This window comes from Poeciliopsis prolifica, unplaced genomic scaffold (assembly GCF_027474105.1).
Source record: "Poeciliopsis prolifica strain line A6 unplaced genomic scaffold, Auburn_PproV2 SCAFFOLD026, whole genome shotgun sequence".
Taxonomy (NCBI): domain Eukaryota; kingdom Metazoa; phylum Chordata; class Actinopteri; order Cyprinodontiformes; family Poeciliidae; genus Poeciliopsis; species Poeciliopsis prolifica.
The window spans coordinates 4,682,210-4,705,898 of record NW_026562401.1 but is presented as its reverse complement, the minus strand read 5'-3'; the positions used below and the strand labels follow the sequence as shown (position 1 = coordinate 4,705,898).

Genomic DNA, 23,689 nt, shown 5'->3' with positions numbered 1-23,689 from the left:
GTCTGGAAGCCGTGGGTCCGATATGCATTGCGCATCCTGCTTGCCTACCAAGATGGCGTCGTTCAAACTCGTGGGAACTACATAAAATGTTAAGTACCGCCTCTAAATTTTGAATCCGGTCCATGATTGGTGCTTCTTTATTCCATGCAGGAATGACGGGACCTTACACCACAGAATGTGTTATTTCTTAAAAGTGTTTATTGAACTTTTACAATCGTTTGTAACCCCAGTTTTGACATCTCCCATGCAGAATTGTAACGAGAAATTGCTTGAAAATTCACATTTAGGCAGCTTCTATACTGACCTTTCCCTTTCAAAAAAAATCCTTAAAAGTCCCCCAAAAATATAATCTATAAAAGGCAGACCTCAGAACTTTGCATTTCCTCTTCTTTCACCTGCCTCTCAAAAGAACAAAATCATACACAATGTCCAGTGCAGTACAGATGCGGCGCTCTCATGGTTGTCTGAACGGAAAAGCTGGACGCAGAGGAACACATGAAGACAAGGCGGCAGCTTGAGATCAACCCACTAGTTAAAAATACCACCAATCTTTTAACATTTCTATATTTAAACTCTACATGTAAACAGTTGTATCAGTGTACATTCGCTGTATGCGGGTTTAACTTAAATATCTGGTGGTAAATTAAACAAAGTGGGTTTGAGGATTAAACGGGAGAACTTTATCCAAGTTCATTTTGTTGTTTGATAAAGATGTGACAGGTGGAGCTCAATGACTTAAGACTAAATTTCAAATCATCTTGTAATTTTTATGATTATGGTTTATAACAAACCCAATGTTTAGTTTCTCAGGAAATAGGATATTACATGTGACCAGTAGAGGTTTTGAATACAGAAATATTATAACCAGCACAATCATAGGATAAGCCACAAACGATAACTGTTTTATAATAGTGCTGTGTCCAAACATATTGCAAGGTTGAGTGGAAGAAAAAAAGTTTGCTACACATAAGGACTTAAAGATGGTTACCTGGGCTAAGAGGATATTGGACTAGACCGGTCCTCTTTTCAGATAAACCTAACATAAGCATTTAATTTGGAAATGAAAGCATGTAAATAGGAAGCTTAATGGAAGAGAAAAAGGTCCACAAACAACTGAGACAAATACAAAGTCTTTAGGAGAAACAAAACTAGACTGTTGCTCAAAGGTTTGAAGTCATCTTTTTAGATCCAAGTAAGTGTCACTTTTTGATCTAGAAGAGTGGAAATGCCCAGAATCCCAGCTGCTTGCGGTCCAGTGTGAAGTTTCCACAGTGGGTGGTGATTTGGGGTGGAATTTCATCTGCTGGTTTTGAGGTACTTTGCTTTTATCAACATGGTGGCCTACCAGATTTCAGGACAACTTTATACACTGCAAAAACACAAAATCTTACTAAATGTTGCTAGCTATAAGTGATATAATCTTCCAGTGAAACTAATACTTTATCACTTAAAGTACTAGTTTCAATAGGTGCTAAAATAAGCAACTTTTTCTTATTAAAAACTTTTTCTTACTTCAAGTGTACAAAAGAAACTAGACAAAAAAATAATTAGTAAGATTGTATTTTTGCAGTGTCCATACTGACAGAAATACCAATAATTTGTTTATTAACCATGCTATCACTGACCTAGCCTAAATAAACCTCATTATCTGCAGTTTTACCAGGGAGAAGATGGCCTCCATGTCACTCTGCATTAATCCAGTGATTAAAGCAAACACTGTATGATACATGGCAACATTTCTGTATTAAAACGTCTGAGAAACTGAATACTAGGTCATAGAAAATGACCAGAAACAAACACTTGGCTTATATGTTCTCAGTTTTACTCTGATTTGTTCAGATGCACCTATAGCTGCATTGTGTACTCTGAAATGTGTTTTTGTATAGAAGAGAAATTGCTGATGGTGAAAGAGTCAAACAGATCAAGCAGATAAAATGTCTCAAACCCTAATGTTAAGATTTATTTTACATGTTTATTACGTCATCACAAACATGAAGGCGCCATAATATCTTTGAGAGGTTAACTTAAAAACATTTTATTTGTAAAGAGAGTCAGAGACCAGTTCAATTGCATAGCAATTTAATCCATGTCCAATAAGGACTCTTTCCCTTACACAGGGAGAGGCCCTGTGGTCACTCTCACTCACGTTTTAATCGACCAAGACAATATCAATAAAACTATTGATAAGCGCTCACTATCTTCAATAGTGACCATATTCAACAGGCATTGTAGGGTCTTAAAAGAAGCCGTTCCTACACACCATCACTAAATGTCCACTGAACGTCCCCGTTCTAAACCACCGAATTACAGAAAATACAAGATGGGCACCATAACAATCTAATCCAAGGTTTGTTTTGTGTCGAGTCAAAAGGCTTCCAGGCTCATGTTGGGCAGGTGGTACAGAGAATCGTTGTTGAAACGGAAAAAGAAAAAGAAAAAAATTATATGAGAAACATGCATGGGGGGCAGGGAGGGTTTGGGTAGGCTTTTCCTAATGCCACATACCGAGTGTGCACACAGACGCCGATCTCCAACGGGAGCCTTCCCAGCTCGTGCAGCGTGGCAACGTTTGATCGGACCACAGGGTATTATTTTTTTGTTTGTTTGTTTTTTTTGTCGAAAAAGAAAGAGCACTACACGAGGAGCTAGGGCTTCACATTGAGATGCAGCCTATACAGACACCGGTCTCCGTGTCGGGAGAGGGTTTCTACTACACATCACAATCTCTATCCACAGTTTGGAGTTCAGTCTCGGAATGTCAACAGCAGCACGTTTTGTTTTTCTCTGTCCTTTTGCGTCCCTCTGTGTGTGTCACTGCAAGTCTCTGTCCTCGAGGTACCTGTACTCGAAGGTGAACCCCTCTTTTTTCCTCTGGCCCCATTTCTCATAGTCGAAGTAAATGTAAGTGCCCTGGATGGAGAGAGGGAAACAGAAAAGGATGTTAACAAAAGGAGAACGAGAGAATCTCAGCTTTAGGGAGCATGGAAGCAAGTTATCAATAAGTTCATCTGAAGTAAATCTCATTGATTAATTGATAAGTGGTCATTTTCTTTTATCAACATAAAGCGCTACATTTTTCATAATATGCTGAATGAAAAAATATTGTGTCTGCTGCGCCTGGCACAATAAACACTAAATTGCATGATAAATTAAAACGAGCTCAACAATTTCCATTTGCCTGATTATTTCTCTTTTTCCACCAAAAACTGGATGACTAACATCTTCAGTCTGTCATTAGTGTCAATAATTTTATTTATTTCATAAATCATTTTAGCCGTTTCTGTTTCATTTTGAATATTTAAAATGTCTTCTAGGTCCAGTGTTAAATGTTCACCAGAATTTAAAGTTGAATAATCTTTGAGATTGGGTTCTTGCTTTATTATGCCATCGTCAAAATACTTGAAAATGGTCTCAAAAGCGAGATTATTTTTTTTAATTGTAAAAACTGTTGGGAAAAGTTTGTTGCTGTGACAGGACTGAATGAACAAAAAATGTGGTTTTCTCATGTAACTAACTTATAATTACAAATATAACAAAACAGACACCAGGTGAGTAGAAAAAAAATAAAAGATGAAAAGAATAAAATGAGTGAATCACTTAATTACCCATGAACAGAGATGTTCATGCAGTAGTCGACTGGTTGCTCTTGAAGGAGTATCAGCTCACGACAGAACTCAACATTGATATTGCTTATTCTGTTTTTCCTCATTATGTTAGTTTTTCCTCTGTTGCGCCCTCCACCATAATATTTCTGATTCATTAAGCTCACCCACGTAGCACAGCAGTAAATTTAAGTTGCTGCTGCTGCTTCTTCGTCATGCAGCTCGGCTGAATGAGCGTTGTTAAAATTTAAGGAGTTTGAGTGTTTATAATTTAAAACAGAAGTGTAGAGTGTATTTTGCAACCGACAGCAAACACTGTTTGGACCGATTCTCTTTCCCATACTTGGACAGCCACCATCTTTATTCCTGTACCAATCGATTCTGCTTAAGGGTGACCAGCTGCGCCCTCCTCTGGACAGCAGCCAAACTACAACACTAAAAGAACATCTAATCTATTGGAACTCATTTTAATTTAATAAACAATTAGTCGACAATCACAAGTCGATTAACTGTTTGCCTCCTTTTTAAGGAGGATGGAAATGAGCTTTGAAGCTGCACCTGTTCAAACTCATCAGTAATCGTCTTGGGCTCTTCGTGCCTCTGAAACCACATCATGTACTTGGTGTGAAACCTCCATGACTGTTTCTTCAGAGCCTTGGCAGATAGATACTGAGCCTTGGTGCCCTGTCAGAGAAAGAGGAAACAGTGCATTAACATGCAGCAGACAAAAAAAGAAAACAAGCTCAGCTAGCTAGCTAAGTGCATGTTTACCTCCAGGTAGTAGAAGATGAAGAAGAGAGTTTCTGTGGACAGCCTCTGGTAGAACTCGATGGTGTCAGAGTGGTGCGGCGGGACTTGATGGTGGTATGGCAAAGTAGGGCAGGGATTCCTCATCAGGTATTGCCTTTAAAACAAAAAAATCCCACAGGACTCGTTACAGAATCTACTTTGAATCATACATTATTTTGATTAATTTACACAAGGAGCTAAAGTGTTTATTTTTAACTTTGGATGATTATGGCTAACCAATAATTCAGCTTAAGTTCAGAATACTTAGTATATAACATGCTTGGATTAAAAAAAAGGAAAAAAAAACATACTTTCCACTTAGTTCCCTAAATGTTTGACTCTAAATGTGATTTTTGCTGCCATCTTTAATCCTGTATCAACTGGCTCCGCTTAATGATGATTAGTTGCACCCTCTATTGGTCGGCAGCCAAACTACAACAGTAAAAGAAAGTCTAAACGGATGTTATTAGTTAATTTATTGGAACTTATTTTAATCTAAATTATAATCTTTCCTTCCACCTAACTTTCCAACTAGAATGGTTGGCTGTGACTCTGCACAGCCAGTTTGTTTCACAACAGTATTTTGTGGCTCTACAGCTTGAGGAGAGTGTTAACGGCTTAAAAACTATACAAACCCATTCTTAGTTTTCATTGGTTGTCAGGACCAATTCTGCAATATGATGAAGAAAATACTTGTACTGAATCATAAATTAAACTGGGACTGAAGATTCTGCAGTCCCACCATCTGTGAAAGCCTCACCTGATCCTCTCGGAGTCAGAAGGGTGTGGCATGTGCGTCCACGCCGCCTCCTGCATGGCCTGCTGGTACAGCTGGTCTTTGGAGAGAGGGGTCGGGCCCAGGGGACAGACCCCGAGCGAGGGGGGGATGCTGACCTCCGACACGGACGGCTGAGGCGCGGCGGGTGTGCCGGGCGCTGCCGACGAACCAGAGAAGATATCTGCAAGTAAAAGGTTGACAATAAGGCCATTGCTGAGGTCGAGCTTTACGCCTCTGAATAATTAAATCCGACATGATCACTGATTGGTTCATTCAATAGTAAAACTCTTAACTTTAGGTCAACAGAATCAAAGATCAGAACCTAAAGAATTTAACTTTTGTCATTTTTTTACATTTTATGTAACAAAAAAAATAAATAAATAAAAAAACGACCCTCAAAAAATATTGTGAATAAGAAAATCAGCAATTAACCACAGAAGACTATTAGCCACATTTCTAAAACGCAAAAAGCAACAGAAAATACACAGCAAAACATCTTACTGAATGACACAAATGGTTACAATTGTTTTCACGTCTCCTTTAAATTGTTTCATAAACTGATACATTTAAAATAAACGCATCTATTGTCACTGTTCTCAATTGATTTTTTTTAAACATTATCACTTTATTTTAAGTTGTGTTTTCTCTCTTTTTACAAATCTGCCATGACAATTGATTGGTAAAAACATTTTATGCACTTTGTACAAAGATATTTGTATTGTATCAATTCATTAAGTTTCAGTATGTTTAAGTGTATAAATATTGTATATTTGTGTGATCTCTGTATCCACTTATGACTAACAGCTCTCTTCAGCAAAAGAAAAATAAAATATATTTGAAACAATCAGTGAATTACACAAAATAGCCAAGGTCTTTTTGTTTAAGGATGTATTATTTTACTATCTAAATAATATAACTGTTAATGTTTTTCTTTGGTAAATGTGCATATGGCATATCATGAAGATAATCTGGCACTTTTTATTAAAAAGTGTAAAAAAATGAACAAAAATGTAACCATATGTACTCCAGAGAGTAGATAAATATAGATCTAAATGTATCAATTTCTATCTATTCCTCAATATAAAAGGCAACTCGAGGTATGTCTGAAAGTTTCTTTTAAATAAACCAATTCATTTGTTTTCTAAGTAAATAAAAAAAACAGAACTGTTGTCTTGTAAATAAAATGTAAATGTTGACTGTGAGGAAAATATTTTGTGTTAACTGTGAGCAAATGAAGAGTGGAAATGCTGCCTGACCGTTTACATGCATGTTGGAAATCTCTCCGTCTAATCCTGATCCCAGCGCTGCTCTCTCAGCCATCGCCTTCAGAGAGCTGAGGGGCTCCGGAGCCTGAGAACGGCAAACAGAGGCAAACTTACTGTAGACGCAGGAAAACAGAAAATAAACTCAACGCTGCTGACGTTTTGGAACAGAAAGCTGAGAGACACTTCAGTTAGATCTGATTGATCTCAGATTATTATCTTGCTTAATCTAAATGTAATCTCAGGCTAATGTTTAGACATCAGGGACTGAAATTGCAGTTTGTAAAGTTGAAAGATGATGCTTTCAGAGCAAAACCAGCGTAGCATATAAAATGGTTTCCAGCTCTATGTGCTGTTGCACAACTGCAAGTAATTAAACGTGTTTAGTAGCAGGAGTTTTGCATATTTCAACCATAACATTTAAAGGTCAGCCTACAGATACCCATTTTAAAGAAGCTAAGTAAAAACTACACATCAGGAAGTTGATCATTTAAAACACAGGTGTCAAACTCCAGTCCTCAAGGGCCGCTGTCCTGCAGTTTTTAGATGTGCCACAGGTCCAAACACTGGAATGAAATGGCTTAATTACCTCCTCCTTGTGTAGATAAGTTCTCCAGAGCCTTGCTAATGACCTAATTATTCTCTTCAGGTGTGGTGCAGCAGAGGCACATCTAAAAGTTGCAGGACTCCAGCCCTTGAGGACTGGAGTTTGACACCCCTGATTTAAAAAGTAAGTAATGTCGAGTTCAGAGGTCTCTAACTCCAGTCCTGGAGAGACACCAGCCTGACACTTTTAGAGCCGGCTCTGGTCCCACACACCTGAACCACGAGTGGCTAATTACCAGACCTCTGAAGAACCTGATGGCATCCTGAGGAGGTAAATCAGCCATATTTGATTCAGGTGTGTCAGAGCAAAGCGGCAGTACTGGAGATCCCTGCAGTTGTTTTTTTTTTTGTTTTGTTTTGCTTTTACGCCGTTAAAACCGACCAAATTTGAATTTAGACGGTTCAGTTCAGCAGAGAAAACGATCAAACTGCTTCACAATAATTTATACTTGCCAGACCTGTGAGCTTTCTGCTGAGAAAAGATAAAACGTCAGCTGGTGTAAACAACTGATCCGCTTGAAGAGAATAAGTCAGCAAAGCAACCTGGGATTCCTGACCACCGGCTGATTGTCTCCAAGCTGCAGTGATGCAGTCGTTCATGCAACAGGACGCACATAATGAACTGATATTTTTAGAAGGTTGACTTTTTCATTAGTCTAATGAAATATTTAATTTTCTAAAACTATACTTTGGGTTTTTATCATTTAAATTAAGTAAATAGAACTCTCTCACTGTGTGAAAAATCTGTTAAGTTCTCCCTTTTTAAAGTGATATTTTACTAATCACCTCAATGGCTAAAGAATAGAATAGAATAGAATAGCATTTATTGTCATTGAACAGGATTCAACGAAATTTCTATTGCAACTCCCGTGCAGAGTTTACTTTATAAAGCACAATCTATGAACACATTTTCTTTCAGAGAATTTCCAGACTCCCACTTCTAGATTATTCTGACAGGTTTTATAATAATTTGGCATTTGTTTCTGACTGCATCAAACACCACAAGCCTGAAGCTCTGAGTCAGCAGAATATTTTGGCATTGGAAGCTCTTCTGACCAGCTCTGTTGCACAATCTGTAACACTTTGACATGTCAAACCGGGACTAGACTGTCCCAACTTGCTCTGTAAGGTACAGTTTGTTTTAATATATCTCTATCTATGGTGATACAAAAAAAGACTGAGTTTCACATCACCTAGATCCAATTTCAGGTCCAAAGACTGAGTTTAAAGCCTTAATCTGAAAGGATATGATGCAAAGAAACTGACTTTTTTGGCATTTTCATAAGTGTGCTTTCACTAAAAAAAAAAAAAAAAATTATTAATTGGATAAACACTTAAGTTATAGACCTACAGTAAAGGACCTCATATAAAAATAAAATCCACATTTTATCCACAGATTTAGATAACATCTTATTCCACACATTTCCAACCTATATATTTGTGAAGATCTGTTCGTATTTTTGAGTTAAAGTTTAAATTCAGGTTCCCGGTGCTTCCTGGCTCACCTTGAGGCCCTCAGAGGCCTGCGGATACGAGTGGGGCCCGTTGAGGAGGCTCCCTCCGCCCGGTGTGCTGTCTGAGAAGGAGGGTGAGGGAGAGCTTGGGGGCAGTGTGATGGAGCTGATTAAGCTGGGGCCGTTGTCCATCCTGCACAAAATGAGTTAAACCAGCACAAACAATTAAAAAAACACAGAGATTGAGAATTTAAACTGCAAAACAAGTAGCTGGGCGATGTCGCTTGAAAATAAACTCGTCAATATGATTTTCTTTCTTCCTTTCTTTTCTAAAAAAAAAAGGCTTATTTCGGTCATCTCTTTTTGTCGCTGTACAAAGGAGCATTAATGCCAGGATATGAGAATTTTTGTTAAATTAATACCAGCAGAATAAAGATGCAATTTCACCGTAAAAATGTCCTGAAATTAAAAGAAGTAATTTTAATGAGTTTCTGGAGTTAAGATCTGACATGGCGAGCTCAGTCCATGTGGTTTTCTTTCAAATACACTCAAACGTTTCAAAGTTGTTGTTGTCATTTTTTTGCGTTGGAATCATAAAAGTATGTTTTTATTCTCACAATTAAAATTTTAAATTCTTAAATTGACCTTAATATTCTGTTATAGAGTTGAACTGAACTCAAAATCTAAATAAAAAGAAGCTATAAATTATGTTTGTCAAACAAGATGGGGAGCTGACAGAACGTATGGAGCCATTTGGAGAAAAATAATCCAGATTTTCTAGAAACGTAACCTTGGCCCCAGACTGGAGGAAGGTAAAGAGGACGACTTACGGTTGGCTGGTTGAGGAACTGAGTGACGAGGTTTGGCTGCTCTGTGACTGGCTTGGTGTACTTAGAGCTGATTCTGTGGAGCTCTCTGCCACTACAGCACTGTAACCTGAAGGCGGACGAGGGACAATTTGGAAATCGCCTTTCTACAGAAAACCCACAATAAAAAGTCACAAATCAACACTTTGACCTACTTGGGCTTCCGTTCTGCTTCAGTCCGCTCGGCGGTCTGGCGGGAGCAGCGTTCACTCCGACCACACCGGCATTCCCTCCGTTTCCTACCATCATGCCAACGGATCCGGGGGCGGAGCTGGCAGGACTTGGGGGCACCTGTGAGGTGGCGGGGGCCACGCTCTGCCCAGGGACCAGACCCAGGATGCTGCCAGTGAGAGAGTTGTGGGCCGGGCTGGAGCCCAGCAAGCTGAGCCCCGACCCCGCTCCATTGGTGGTGACCCCGCTGGAACTCGAATTGGAGATGGAAGTGCTACTCTCTGGCAAAATGCTGGACTGAGTGGTGCTGCTCAGACCCAGGCCCCCAGACGCCGCTGCGTGCGCGTAGAGGGCAGACGTGGAGCTTTGAATCAGACTGGCCATTGTGTTTAAAGGAGTGCTGTGGCCAGCCAGGCCTAAACTCGGCATCTGGTTGGCACTGCTGGTCCCGCTCATGCCACTTTTCCTTAAATCCAAGCCCAGCCCCAGTCCTAGGCTGGACGCCGGGGTCGGCCCGGGGCTGGACTGGGAGTTGGGAGCTGTTAAACTGGGTGTGCTGGGCGTGGAGAGTGACGGGGCGGTGGATGCTGGGAGAAGTGGGTTGCTCGGCGGGCTGGGGTTGTTATTGTTTGAGGGAGCTGACGGTTTTGTTTGAGGCGGCTGCTGCTGTTGCTGCTGCTGCGACGGATTCGACGGCTGAGATTGTTGCTGCTGTTGTGCAGATTGATGCTGATGTTGCTGTACCGCGCTGCTGAAACTTCCTATGAGACTGCTGCTGGTGGGAACGGCAGGAATGCCTCCGACGACGCTCGCCATGGAGAGGGAGGAGGAAGAAGAGGACCCAGAGGTGGCAGAAGAAGAGAAGGAAGATTGCAAGGATGGGGCACCGTTCTTCACAGGCGACTAAAAACAAAAGAGCAGAATCTTAATTAACCATAAACCAACTGAGTCTACAAGTTTGTTGTAATTATGATAGACTAGCAGTACAAACAAAATCAGGAATCTGCAGCCGTGGCTCTATGAGAATGTCTTACCTGACTAACTTGACTGTCTGTCGACCGTCCTCTTTTCTTATCGTCCTCTGAGTTCTCCTGTTGGAAGAAATGCCTTTATATGACAATTCGCTTTAAAAAGCTTCATTCAGCTTTGAGTTGATTAAATACAGCTTGATGATCTCCAGATAAAATTTTGTTACAATTTTATTACATCTGTAACAAAATGAATTGTGACAGATGTTTGGGTTGTGACAATTCATTTTTTAAATTATTTAAAAGTTTTCTTGAGACAAACTATCTGCCTTGAAGCTTTATTAAGTTATGTCTTACCACCTAGCGCCATGTGTTCCAGCTATATAATTAATCATGTTGCATAATGCTCTCACTTCCGCCAATGAGTTGTTGATGAATGCTAAGTGTTGTTAGCATGACATAAGGTGGCCCAACATCCACTTTTCACAGTCAGTCTGGGGGAAATTTCACTGATTGATAAAAATGTCAGGGTTTCCATCAGTTTTGGGGAACCTTACATCTTAAATTAACTGGTAATACACTTGCAATACTGCTGGCCTCTGGTTCGGAGCAAACAGCAGGTTCATTTACACACCTGCAGCAGAGACACAGCGGGATTCGTTCCAGCTCTACAGCTGATAATCAGCACAAATGTAGCTTTAGTGACAAACTGGAAAAAAAAAATTCCTACCAACTCAGCTGTGGAAAATAAAGACTGGAGTATCCACATTTTGTGGAAGTGTCTTTGTGAGTCTGCTGTTTTATTATTAAACAGTGAGCCATTATTGATAAAGCTACAGAAAATTAATAGTTTGAGATGCACAGATATGAAAATTTGACATCCAATATTGATACAGTTGTTAAAGCAGTATTTACCAATATTTTATTTTAGCAATTTTTTTTTATTCAATTACTCGGTTAACTGCCAGAATAATCAAGATTACCAACACAAAGAAAAGCAGAATGGTGAAGTGGGAGAAACCATTTTAGACTTATTTGCTACAAACTTTGAGAAGCACATATTTTTCTTACACCTCACATTTACACATTCTCTTGTGCTAAATATGACAGTTCAAGGGAATTACCAGCTTTGCAAAGGATTGTACATACGTAAAAGGGAGATAGCTGTAATATTACAAACTTTACCGTCAGCAAAAAGCTCAAATGACGCAAAGAAAAGCTTACAGCAGTGCAAGTGGCCGGAGATGGAGGGATGGGCGAAGAAGATGTTGTTGATGTGGGAGTGCTGCTCGAGTGGAGATACATGTCATCTTCCACGTTGCCTGATGGAGACGTGGCGACTAATGCCGGAGCTGAAAGAAAAGTGAAACCGTAAGGCAATGCCGAATTACACCAGAAGAAAGAAGAGCATCTTCAGAATTGATCATTAGCGTTTCTCTCACGGATGTCTTCCAGGTCTAAGTCGTCATACAGGAACTCGTTCTCCTCAAAGTCCGGGTCTTGACAGGAATCAATGTAGTACTCAACATCATCCTTGATCTTCTGGATAGCATCCACCGGAACAGAGTCATTGTCCAGCATCCGTAAAATTGTTTCCAACATGCGAATGTGGTATCTATGCCTCTCAATCAACCGCTTTAGTTCATCAATGCGATCTTGCTTCTGCGAGGCAAATAGAAGAAAAAGGCCATTTGCAAAAATGCTTACATCACTGTACGGAGTGTGTTTATATCTCTATCTATAGCAGGTTCATAGCTGAAAGAGGAAGGAATTACCTCTTTGTCACCCTTCTTTTTCCGCGTCTGGACTGAAAGTGACTCCACTTCGCTCTCAAACTGATCCACCTGCATATTTAGTGTGTCTATTGTATTCTGAAGATGACAAGAGAAAAGGGTTAATAGGTTTCACAGAAATTCAAGTTAATGTTGAAATTTATTTTTTTTGATCAACCTAACAGTAAAAAAATAATCCTTAAACCAAGAATATATTGGATTTACTGTTAGCCACTGTCCCGTTTCCTCCTTTTCCCTCTGAGCTGGATCCACCTTCTGAGCAAGTCCTAAGCCTTCTTTAGAGTAGGCTTTTGTTTTTGTTTCACGTTCCACCACTTTGAACCGCTCCATTTGCTAAGGAAAGATAAATCACACTGAATCTCAAATATTTTCACTCTCACAAAGTCTGCAGTAAGTTTTTAGATCATACTTTTACTCATAAAAAAACCGACGCTTTAATGGCCACTGAGTCCAAAGGCATTTATAGTTTGGCTGCCGCACACACTTCTTTGTAAAAGCTTTTGATTTTTCAGACTGGCATAAAATAACAGGTTGCAAACAATCATACCATCAAATTTGATCAACTTCACAAAAGTGAAATTGTAGGAGACACAGTTCTGAGAAATGTTTCATTGTTGAGCAACAATACTGTAGTATTTTTGACAGAACTGATCACAACAATGACACAGTGACGCATTTACAGAAACTGGATGTTCCTGGAGAGTCTTTTTTTAACTAAATTCAGTGCAAAAAATGCACTTATTGGCCACTTCCGCAGCATAGATTCAACCATTTGTAAGAAATATTCCTCCAAGATTTTGACTCGTATTCATATGATAGCTTCAGGATGCTACAGATTTGTTGGCTGCCTGTCTATGCTGCAAATCTTCCACTCCACTACATCCCAAAGATATTCTATAAGATTATGTCATTGTCATCTTCCAGAAAATTGTTGATTAAGCTTTGTGACAGGGTGCATTATCGTGTTGGAAGCAGCCATTAGAAGATGGGTCCAATGGATGGACCTAAAGGAATGGACCTGGTCTGCAGTGATGCTGAAACAAGCTGTGGAGTTTAAACTATACTCAGATACAAATAAGGAACCCAAAATGTGCCAAGAAAATATTCCTCACACCATTACAACACCACCATCTACCTGCGCTGTAGTTAACAGGTTGAAAGGAAACACACTCTCACCTTATGTAAAGATAATTTTGACTCTACTGTTTGCACCTCATCACATAACATACTAATTATTTCCAAAGTCTTATATTCCCATTTGAAGCTTGTACAAAAATCTGCTTCAATTTCAAGTTCTTAGCTGACTCTGTGTAGTTTCCTGCTGCTGAAGCCTGTCTGCTTTGAAACCCCGCATGTTGTAATTCATATTACTTGATCGTAATAAGAGGTTGTTTTAGCTACCGTTATCTTTCCATCATCTTTCCATAATCTGCCCGTTCTCATCTGTCATCAACAAGGCATTTCTGTCCACTCAGCTGCCGCTCACAGGTACTTCGACCTGACTTTATAAACCACAGAGATTACTGTGACTGAAAATCCAAGGAGATCAGCAATTCCTGAAATACTCTAAACATATATCTTTCACCAACACCCATGAAACATTCAAAATCAGGAAAACACCCTTATTTATAAGGATGTTTTTCTGCTGAACAGTTTAAACTTCAGTAAATCATCTGCATAACAAACAGATACCCAAATTGCTGCCATGTGACTGGTTGAATCTCTATGGAGTAGATTTACCTAATAAAGTGAGGGTATTTGCAGGTTGAGGGTATTTGCAGGTTGAGGGTATTTGCAGGTTGCTTTGAAAACACTCATGCTTGGCAGTTATTTTAATCATACTGCCAGAAAAAAAACCCATGAACATATAACAAAAGGAGGCATACCGTCTCTATTAGTTTTCGGTTCTCTACTAGCTGCCGTTTGTCTTTGATTTCGTTCGAGGCCACCCATGTTTTTATTTGATCTCTCAATCGCTGCAGAAACACAAAGCATTAAAATGCATGTTTACACTTTGAATATTTAGCTTTTCCACATTTTTTTATTTTTTCGTACTTGTCCAACTCTACCTGTAATTTTTTAATCTCTTTCTTGAGGTCAGCTTCATATTTTTCCTTCTGGTTCGCATTAGCTGCATTGTGGAGCTGAGAAGTAGAAAAAACAAGTGGAAAGTTGCATATCTGCAGGCTTCAATCACAGCAGAGAATCCCAATAAAGCTTGAAAATGTCTTACTTTTTGCCAGATGTCCTCAAACTGTTCAACACCTTCCGCTACTTTTTTCAAACATCTGTCAATTTCACCTGCAAAAAAAGAAAAAGAAAAAGAAGATTAGATTGCAGAAGTAGACCAACATTTAAGCATAACATACGACAATAATAGATGACGTCTCTTTGTGGGGCAGCATGAAGTTTCACAGACAGAGATAGTTACCTTGTAGTTTTCTTTTATCAGCCATGGCTCTGACTACGACAATTTCCACATTCCGTCTGTCAAAAAGTGATCTAAGTAAATAAACCATACACGCATCACCTCACTGAACAAAACCAAGCAGAAATCAGCAGACAACTGAAAAGCCGTACATCGGTTTGCAGCGACTGAAACTGACGTTAACACCGACTAAACGGACAGCTGACATTAGCCACACATATAAAACCCAGCCACAAAGCAATTAAAGCTCATTCACAATAAAATCCCACGCGACAGTCGCTCCATCAGTATACTTCTTAAAGTTAAATGATCCCGCTAATACCAACGAATATGACTGGCTTGGCAGTCAGCTAAAATTAGCCAGCTAGCGAGCTAACGTTAATACTAGCCTAGCTCGTCCACTTCACTCGGTCACTTACTATCCCTTTCTAGAACAAAATCCATAACTTATGTTGGGCGATTTAACTCAAATACATGCATCATCATTCCGGGCTCCATCGGAGCTTTTATAAAGATAGTTTTGCGTGCTGGAAGGCAATATATAAGAGAAACCGTTCCAATCGCCGATATGCTAGCTAATACCTAAAATGCTAGGTAGCAGCTCAGCTAGCCAAATTAAGGAAAAAGGGAAACTGGGTTAACCCGACCATGTATATTTATACTTGTGTGAGACATTTACCTAGGGTATGGGCTTTCGTTTGTCTTATTTCAAATAAAGCCAAAACTAATTCCAGAAAATCTTCTTTACTTCCAAAATATATTTTCTTTTCGACAGGCTCGCTCACTGTAATGTAGCTGAAGATGGACGGTAGCTAAAATCCCACCTCCACGTTTAGGACCCGCCCTAAATCCATTCTACGAGATCTGATTGGACCGAAGTCACGCCTGTCACCAGGGCACATCCGCTGGATTGGAGACCGGCCATTGGTCGCACTATTGGATGACTGATAATCGATTCTTTCTCTTTTCCCACTGGTCCAATACCATTTGGAATCATTATCATCTATTCAGAGGTTGTTCGAGTAACAAAAATTTTACTCAAGTATTTTTTCTGAAGTAAAATGATAAAAAGCAGCCGCACAAAACATTAAGTAACAGTGAAAAATGTCTTGTAAAAAGGCTACTTGAATAACAAGTCGAAACATCTGATTAAAATGTTTTAAATTAACTCATCTGAGTCAAAATGATAATTTTTTGTGCAAATCATTTATTAAATAATTAGATTAATAATAATGAAATAAGACTCAAATTAATACAAAAACTTAACTACAAAATAGCAATTGAGGCTCGTTTGTCAGACTTAAAAAATCTGTAATATTTATTTGTTTTACTCTGATTTAATATTACAATCTAATATGTTAATCAGCCTCCATGTAATTAATCCATATTACATTTCACTTAGTGAATGGGTTACTGGAATATTTTTTTTAATATTCAAATCTATTGAGATGCACCTCTAGAATGTTTAACAGTTATGCTTAAGGAAACTGATATTTGATCAGTCATTTTGTCCGTCATCAATATTAAACAGGGATTTTATGTAAAAAAATCATTCAGTTCTGAGGGGATTCAATGATTTCTTCAGGATACAGAAAAATCTAGACCTAGTGATTAGAGTGAAGCGGTGGATGGTCAACAGTGTACTTCAATTAAATGAAGACGAAACTGAAATAATTGAAATAACGTCTTGAGTTAAAGGAGCATCTGGTACCTCTTGGTTCTGCAGCTGCAGGTTGTCCATTTGGACAAAATCATCTAAGTGATTTTGTCCAAATGATTTTGTTTCAAATGTGACTCCAATCCTGATGTAACTACTCTGCCTTCTGGTGCAATTCAAGATTTTTGTTTTGACTTGGAGAGCTCTTGATGGTCTCGTACCAGGCTATTTCAGAAGGCTGATGGCTCCCCATAACAAGATGAGGACAAAAGGACACAAAAATGAAGACAAAATTAGACAAAAGTCTTTTGTTCTACACTTTTTGATGGACTCTGTGGTCTCTTTCAGAAGCAGATTTAACTATTCTTTTAACATATCTGCTTGTAATCTTGTGAAACACTTTGTGATTTTACATTGTCAGCATTAAATGGCGTCTACACATTCTTTAACTCAAAACTAAATCTAGTATTTATTTATCCTTTCCTCCAAGAATTTGGACTCCATCACACCTACCAGAGCTCTCGCCTCAGTTGTCCTGTTTTCTGATTTTTGAACCAGTGGGATGAATTTAGCAAGGTTAACAGCACCCCAAAAGTAACTGTCTTTAATTTTACAGTGCTGTCTTTATGACATTTAACCACAAGCAGGTGGAATGCCTTTACATCTTGATCATAATGATCTAACATTGAACGCGGTAGATAAACAAAACAGGTGAATTTGCCTCAGTTGCTCAATGGACATATTTTAACACTTAAAAACATAAACTTTACAATATCAATAACCAACATTCAAAAAAATTATATATTTTAATCAGTACTACTACTGAAATAAATTTGTAATATTCATGGAAGCAGTGAGATAATTTCTATTGTTCCATTTCGTTGTATCCTCTTTAAACTGAGCTGGTCACAATAATGTATATTGGTCATAATTAGGCCTTGTTGTACACAAGTCAAAAAACATACCAATACATATATACAAACCTTATAAATACAAAATCTGGGCTGAATTGAGTAAACATTAATTGTCTTACAAGAGTCCAGTCTGTTTGGTTTCTTCAAGGGTAACAACAAATAGTGCAGAGTCAGACTAAGAAAAGGCTGCATTATCCAATTAAAGTTCAAAAAAAATATGCTGGCCACCATTCAGTGTGACAGAGATGTTGGGCTGGGAATTTCTCCAAAGTGAGTCTCTGCCAACACCGACACATCAGGTTCAATCTGAAAAATAGAGGTGCAAAATTATTTATTCATAAGCAATTTATTCATCACAGACAGGTTTAAAATTGTACAGATTTTTTTAAACAGTGGCTTCACATTGACATTCATGTGATGTCAATATTAAGTCCCCAACGACCAACATTCTGCATGTTTTATGTTTCTCTGGTTAAATACGCCTAATATATAGAGTATGTGGTGCAGCTCCCAGCGCTGTTGCCTCACAGCAAGAAGGTCTTGGTTTTGAATCCCTGTCTGGCTTTTTCGGCGTGGGTTCTCTCTGGATGCTCCAGCTTCCTCCGATAGTCCAAAAACGTGACTATTTGCTTAAATAGTTACTCTAAATGGCTATTAAGTCTGGAAAAGAGTGTGGCTGTTTATTCTGTGTCTCTGAGTGGCACTGTTATGGACTGGTGATCTGTCCAGGGTGAACTCTCACCTCTCACCCCGTGATCACTCTGAATCATACAGCAAACTGTCTACTGAGGATCAAAACATCATTTATTCACTGACCTGCTGATCTTTGTCCTTTTCTTGCCGGGAAAGTCTGTGTCTCTTCTTCTTTGGTCCGGCTGCATGATGGAGAGTTGCAGAAGAACCAGACAAACCATTCAGTCTTTCCTCCTCAACTCCGGCAGCAGAATCCAAATGGAGTCCAGGCTCTTCCTGAAGCCAACAGAGAACATATAAGTGTAGGTCAATTAAACTATGTTATAACAATTGTAGTGTTTTGTCATGGTGAAAGTGGGATAGTCTCAACCACATTACTGTGCAGGATTCTGGCTTCAAATTGACTGATCAGCTGCAATATTTTGTTCATACTGCACATTTTTTGGCAATTCTGATATTTCTAAAGGACTACCAGATTAGCTTTGACTGCAGAGATTAGGAAGACAATGACAATTCAGGGCTTCCTGCTAATTTATTCCAAGTCTTTTCAAAATGTTTGCATTTTTTAAGACTTTATAGTTGGTGTTCAGGTATTAATCTTCCAGTCTTTCAAAAATACATAGTTGTCAAATCATATTTAAAAATTTCCTGTCAATTTAAAAAAAAAATTAACTCAAAACCACAACGGACTGCTGGATGAATGACTGCCCTAACACCCAACCACAGAGTTTAGCAAGTTTTCTGGGGGAAACTTTGTAATTATTTAAAAAAGTAATTTATCTTTTAAGTGCGAGTGAATGGATGACCAGAAAGATATTTCATTATGAAAACACAAACACATGAATTTTTAAAATGAAAATAGAACTAAATTGCAGTATAATAAACAAGACATAAGCTTAAATTATCTTGGTTTGTTTCATTCTAAACAATTACTTTCAGTAATATTTCACTAATATGTATTTACAATTTCAATCCCACTTTTATTACAAACTGAAGGGACAGTTAATTCTGTAAGACTCCATCTCCCTAATTCTTACTTCAAGCAGTATGGTGAGCTGGGAATTTCTATAATCATCTCCATGGGCATCTAAAGCTTTCATGAGGAACCTGTGGAAATCAGCAGAGCATTCAGGTAAGTCTTGAAGGTAGGTTCTGCAGCAAAGCATAAAAACTTTATATCGACATTCAAGTTTCATACCGTCGCTCTTTCTTCAAGCGTCGTGTAATTCTTTGCACTTGGTGAAGGCGACCCAAGATTTTTTGATTTACCTGAATATAACACAGATCGGCAGGTGTCATTTTTAGCAATAAGGCAACTCAAAATGCTTTACTTGGTTAAAATGAAAATAAAACAACAAACAAGAAAAACATTACAGTGGCAAAGTAAAGAAAAGCAATGAAAAGTTGAAAAACAAACTACATTTTATGACATTCCAGTTATTATTAATCAAAGGAAACTATAGACAGGTTGGTTTTAGCCTTTATTCACAGGAATTCAGTGTTTCAGCATTTTTGCAGTTTTCTAGAAGTTTGTTTCAGATTAAAGGAGCATAAAAACTGAATGCTGCTTCTCCATCTTTGGTTCTGGTTGTGGGTATATAGAGCAGACCAAGACCAGAAGACCTAAGATTTCTGGAAAGATTTCAACAGCAGATCTTTAATGTATTGTATTGTACAGTATTTTAAAGTCTATCCTCTGAGCAACAGGGAGCCAGTGCCGGGACTTTAGAACTGGTGTGATGTGCTCTATCTTCCTGGCTTTAGTGGGGATGCAGGCAGCAGCTGCACCTTTCTGATTTATTTTTTAGGCAGACCTGTCCTCTGAGGACACTGTTGCAGTAATCAATGCGACTAAAGTTAAACGTATTGATGAGTTTTTCAGAATTTTGTTGCGACATTAGTTCTTCAATTCTGGAAATGTTTTTGAGACGATAGAAGGACGACTTTGTAATTGTCTTTATGTTTCTCTGAATGTTCCAGTCTAAGTTCATCACCACACTCAGATTTCAAACCTGATCGCTGTTTTTTAGTTGTAATAACTGAACTTGTGTGTTGACTCTAGATCGTTCCTCTTTTTGTCCAAATATAATAGCTTCAGTCTTTTTTCTGTTCAGTTGAAGAAAGTTAAAGCACACCCATGCATTGACTTGTTCTAAGAATCTGTTCATCTCTTGGTCACCTGGTTACATCGTGATATAGAGATGTGTATTTTATGGTAAAGGTGAAACAGCAACATATTTATCAGACATTTAATTTTATAAGAAACCTGTGGAAGAAAAAAAATATTAAAAAGTCCATGTAGTATGACAGTCAGAAATGATGTCTTCAATAAGGCACTACATGGTTATCAAGACACCTGACTTCAAAGGAAATGCATTCAGGAAGTGACACATAAACACACTACACACACCTGTTCAATTTCCTTGCACCTCCTGCTCAGCACCAGACATTTCCTTTTGTCGAGAGCTCTCCTCTCTTTGTCTTCTTGAGCTGTGCTCTCTAGCAGCTCGCTGCCGCCTGGATCTGGGTCAAGCTCCACCTGACAGAAAGAAATACAACAAAAATTATAAAATATCACACCAGAAGAAACTAATCTGCGCAATGAACATCATTACATATTGAAGCTAAGTGGGTAGAAGAAAGCACAGCATGTTTTGTAGCCTTAGTGTTTCCTACAAATCTTTCTTTTTCCCCTCACTCTTACAGAGTATCGGTGGTGGTCTATAAAGTTAAGCTTCAGTGAATTAAATCAACATTTGACTTTTAGTTGGAGATGAATGCTGTTAGGAAGACACTGATACTGTTATTTAACATTAGTATGACAATAACAATTAAAATTAAGCCAAACCATACCCACTCTTCCCTGCCTTTTCCATTGTTGTGATATGATGTTGCACACATTGAAACTGTGATTAGATAGTCTGCAGCTCTAGCTGTGATGTGGGTAAATGTGCAGCAGTTCAATGAGAGAGAGATATTATTTTTTACAAGGGACTAATATTTATTATTACCTCTCCTGGTCCCAGCTCTACAACACCAGGCTCCAACTCAGCCTCTAGAATGTGTCCTCCAAAGAGAGGAGGCAGAGCCAACCCAGAGAAGTCCTCCATCATCTAAAGAGATCAAGAAACATCAACCCAACATCAAAACGACGTTGGAAAATATTTTTTTAAAGATACAGTACTTTAAAGGATGAGTGTTGCATCATTTTCAGCTCATTAAGTTGGAACATACATTTTCTATTGCGATATAAATCCCAGTAAATGTCAGTTTAACCACCAGCCAGTAATTTCTGAGATTATAAACAGTATAGCCGCGGCTGTAACAGCAGCGGTTAAAAGCTCTTTCTTTTCCTTTAAACTTTTTACAAACTGCATGAAACACCTCCGTTTACCTAAATAAACTCTTTTGGGCGTAATCATTAACAAAACATTCAAAATAAATGAATTTAAAACAATAAGATCGCCAAAATAATAATAAAAATAGTTCAATCTCACCTCGTTTTGTGTTTATGTGCGACCGACGCAGAAATTATACGTCATTTCACCTTCTACTACATTTCCCATGAACACTCTCTGCCCTGAAGCTATACCGGACATAATGGCAGGTACGTGTTTATTTGGTCGCTTTTCTATACTACATTTATTAAAGTTACCTTCAGTGTGTCTTCTGTTACTATTATTAACACATTTACTGTTAGAACTAAGATAAACCTTATATCGGCGTGACTTTAAAGCAAATATAAGGTCTTGAAAGGGAAGGAAAATTCTGACCTTGAATGTGTTGCTAACACGAGCTAATTCTGCTAGCCACACCGCAGTTGAAGCGGTTTTTAAACACTGTCGTGGGTTTTCCTGCAGGAATTGGAGCTTTCCTGAAAAATGCTTGGAATAAGGAGCCAGTTATAGTGGCATCCTGTGGGATTGGCCTTTTAGGTAAGCAAAAAAGCTCAGGTGTACAGCACGTATCAGCGTAACACTGTTTTATCAGATTTTTGTTTATGTTCATCCAACTTTTAAATGAATTACGATTGTACTATTACTCCAGCGTCAAGTTAGGTGGTGAATTAATACTGTTAAATATTGTGAGATAAAATAAAGAGATGTATATTTTCTGCTATTGTAATTATGCACATTTGCAAATAATCTGTATTTTCAGGTGTTATTCTTCCATTCATCAGCCCCTATACAAAATACACAGGAATGATAAATGAGGCCACACCATACAATTATCCAGGTAAACTCGTGATTTCTCAGAAGTCATGGTGTAATTCTGTTTGTGAGTTGTGTGGAACAAGCTCTTGATAATTAATAACGCTGATCAGTAAAGTGTTTGTTTCTTAATCATTCCTTTTAAGTTCCTGTGAGGGACGATGGAAACATGCCTGATGTTCCCTCACATCCCTGCGAAGCTAAAGGAAGAAACTTGGAATGGCTTAAAAAACTATAAAGAGAGCAAAATACCTGTTGATCTTCCTGTTTGTGTGTTTCTTCTGTTTGCCTAATTGTAATTGCATCCCAGTAAAGATTCTATTTAATCCTACTGTTGTCAGATTGATTTGTTGTGTATTTGACAAATTAACATTGCAAATTAACATTGAAAATAGAGAAAAAGTTTTCTGACTTTCTTATTCCATTTTCTAACAGCTACATATGAATGTTATTTTTTTAATGGAAAGTGAAAGACTTTTGCTTTGGTTTTAGGTGCAGATGACCAATTTTTATCTCTGATTTGCTCATCCCAGCTTAATCTTTTGAGATTTTTGAGTTATTGATAAACATTCAAGTAAAGAAAAATCATGTTCAGTTCATACAAAGGCATATATAATCTTCAGGAAGAGATTTAAAACCCAATAAATTTACATTTCAGCAAGAAAGCTGAAAATGATAATTTTATACATATATTTATAAGCACATGAACTTAATTTTAAGATATGTGAAAATCTCAAAGATACTGTCAACATTTATTATTGAAACATTTATTTCATAACATACAAATAATCAGAAATCCATTGTTTTTCTTCACTATTCATCACAGTGTAATAATGACATTAGTACAGTTATATGCTGCCTGTGTCACTTCAGGAGTTCATGGTACATTTTTAACTCGTTCACTTCAGTGGAGTAATTTCAAACTTGTGTTCAGTTCAGTTGTAACAGGAAAAAATAATGTTATCCAACAATAAACACTTTAAAGTGGTAATCTCAAACAAGCCAATCTGAGTTTTTGTTGATAGTAATATGCAGGTTAACATCATGACGGATCAGTTACAGCTGGTTTGTTACGTCCATTCATATTTGCATGTGAGTATGTTTAATAAAACAATAAATTCAACCCAAATTGTTCTCTCCCCATTGAAAAACAAATGCCTGTCATGTCATAAATAATAATATATGACATTACATGGACTCAAATTTATGTTGCCTTGACACATTGTGATGAGGATGGTCAGAAAAATATAAATTCTCCTATTGAAGCTCACTAACAGAGAACTGCGGCAGAGTGACCTCTTGGGGTCGCTACGTCTTCACAAGAGCTTTTCAACTGCAGCTGCTGTCTGTGTGAATTCAACACATTGTAAGATTCAGTGGAAGACTTGAGATGACGAACAATCACATTGTGATGCTATAGAACTGTTTTTCTGGAACTTTATTGGAGTGTATGGCATCAAGTACTCTTGGAAATATTATAACACTTTAATGAGAAGA

At 38.1% G+C, this 23,689-nt stretch overlaps 3 protein-coding genes across 3 annotated transcripts; 1 reads left to right on the top strand and 2 right to left on the bottom strand.

The window, feature by feature from the left end:
- Positions 1-180: 180 nt before the first annotated feature.
- Positions 181-15,535, bottom strand: cnot3a (CCR4-NOT transcription complex, subunit 3a). Its single transcript, XM_055047473.1, has 18 exons — positions 15,397-15,535; positions 14,721-14,791; positions 14,523-14,590; positions 14,359-14,433; positions 14,176-14,265; positions 12,494-12,622; positions 12,272-12,367; positions 11,939-12,158; positions 11,721-11,848; positions 10,563-10,619; positions 9,513-10,431; positions 9,322-9,427; positions 8,543-8,684; positions 6,426-6,519; positions 5,152-5,350; positions 4,374-4,506; positions 4,161-4,286; positions 181-2,910 (listed from the first exon to the last, which is right to left on the bottom strand). The coding sequence occupies exons 2-18, from the start codon at positions 14,743-14,745 to the stop codon at positions 2,812-2,814; spliced, it is 2,706 nt and encodes a 901-aa protein (XP_054903448.1). The 5' UTR covers positions 14,746-14,791; positions 15,397-15,535; the 3' UTR covers positions 181-2,811.
- Positions 15,536-17,167: 1,632 nt separating this feature from the next.
- tfpt (TCF3 (E2A) fusion partner) lies at positions 17,168-21,514 on the bottom strand. Its single transcript, XM_055047522.1, has 7 exons — positions 21,479-21,514; positions 20,993-21,094; positions 20,392-20,520; positions 19,180-19,250; positions 19,019-19,088; positions 18,105-18,257; positions 17,168-17,594 (listed from the first exon to the last, which is right to left on the bottom strand). The coding sequence occupies exons 2-7, from the start codon at positions 21,092-21,094 to the stop codon at positions 17,520-17,522; spliced, it is 600 nt and encodes a 199-aa protein (XP_054903497.1). The 5' UTR covers positions 21,479-21,514; the 3' UTR covers positions 17,168-17,519.
- Positions 21,515-21,524: 10 nt separating this feature from the next.
- ndufa3 (NADH:ubiquinone oxidoreductase subunit A3) lies at positions 21,525-22,523 on the top strand. Its single transcript, XM_055047528.1, has 4 exons — positions 21,525-21,588; positions 21,842-21,916; positions 22,140-22,217; positions 22,339-22,523. The coding sequence occupies exons 1-4, from the start codon at positions 21,546-21,548 to the stop codon at positions 22,428-22,430; spliced, it is 288 nt and encodes a 95-aa protein (XP_054903503.1). The 5' UTR covers positions 21,525-21,545; the 3' UTR covers positions 22,431-22,523.
- Positions 22,524-23,689: the final 1,166 nt, after the last annotated feature.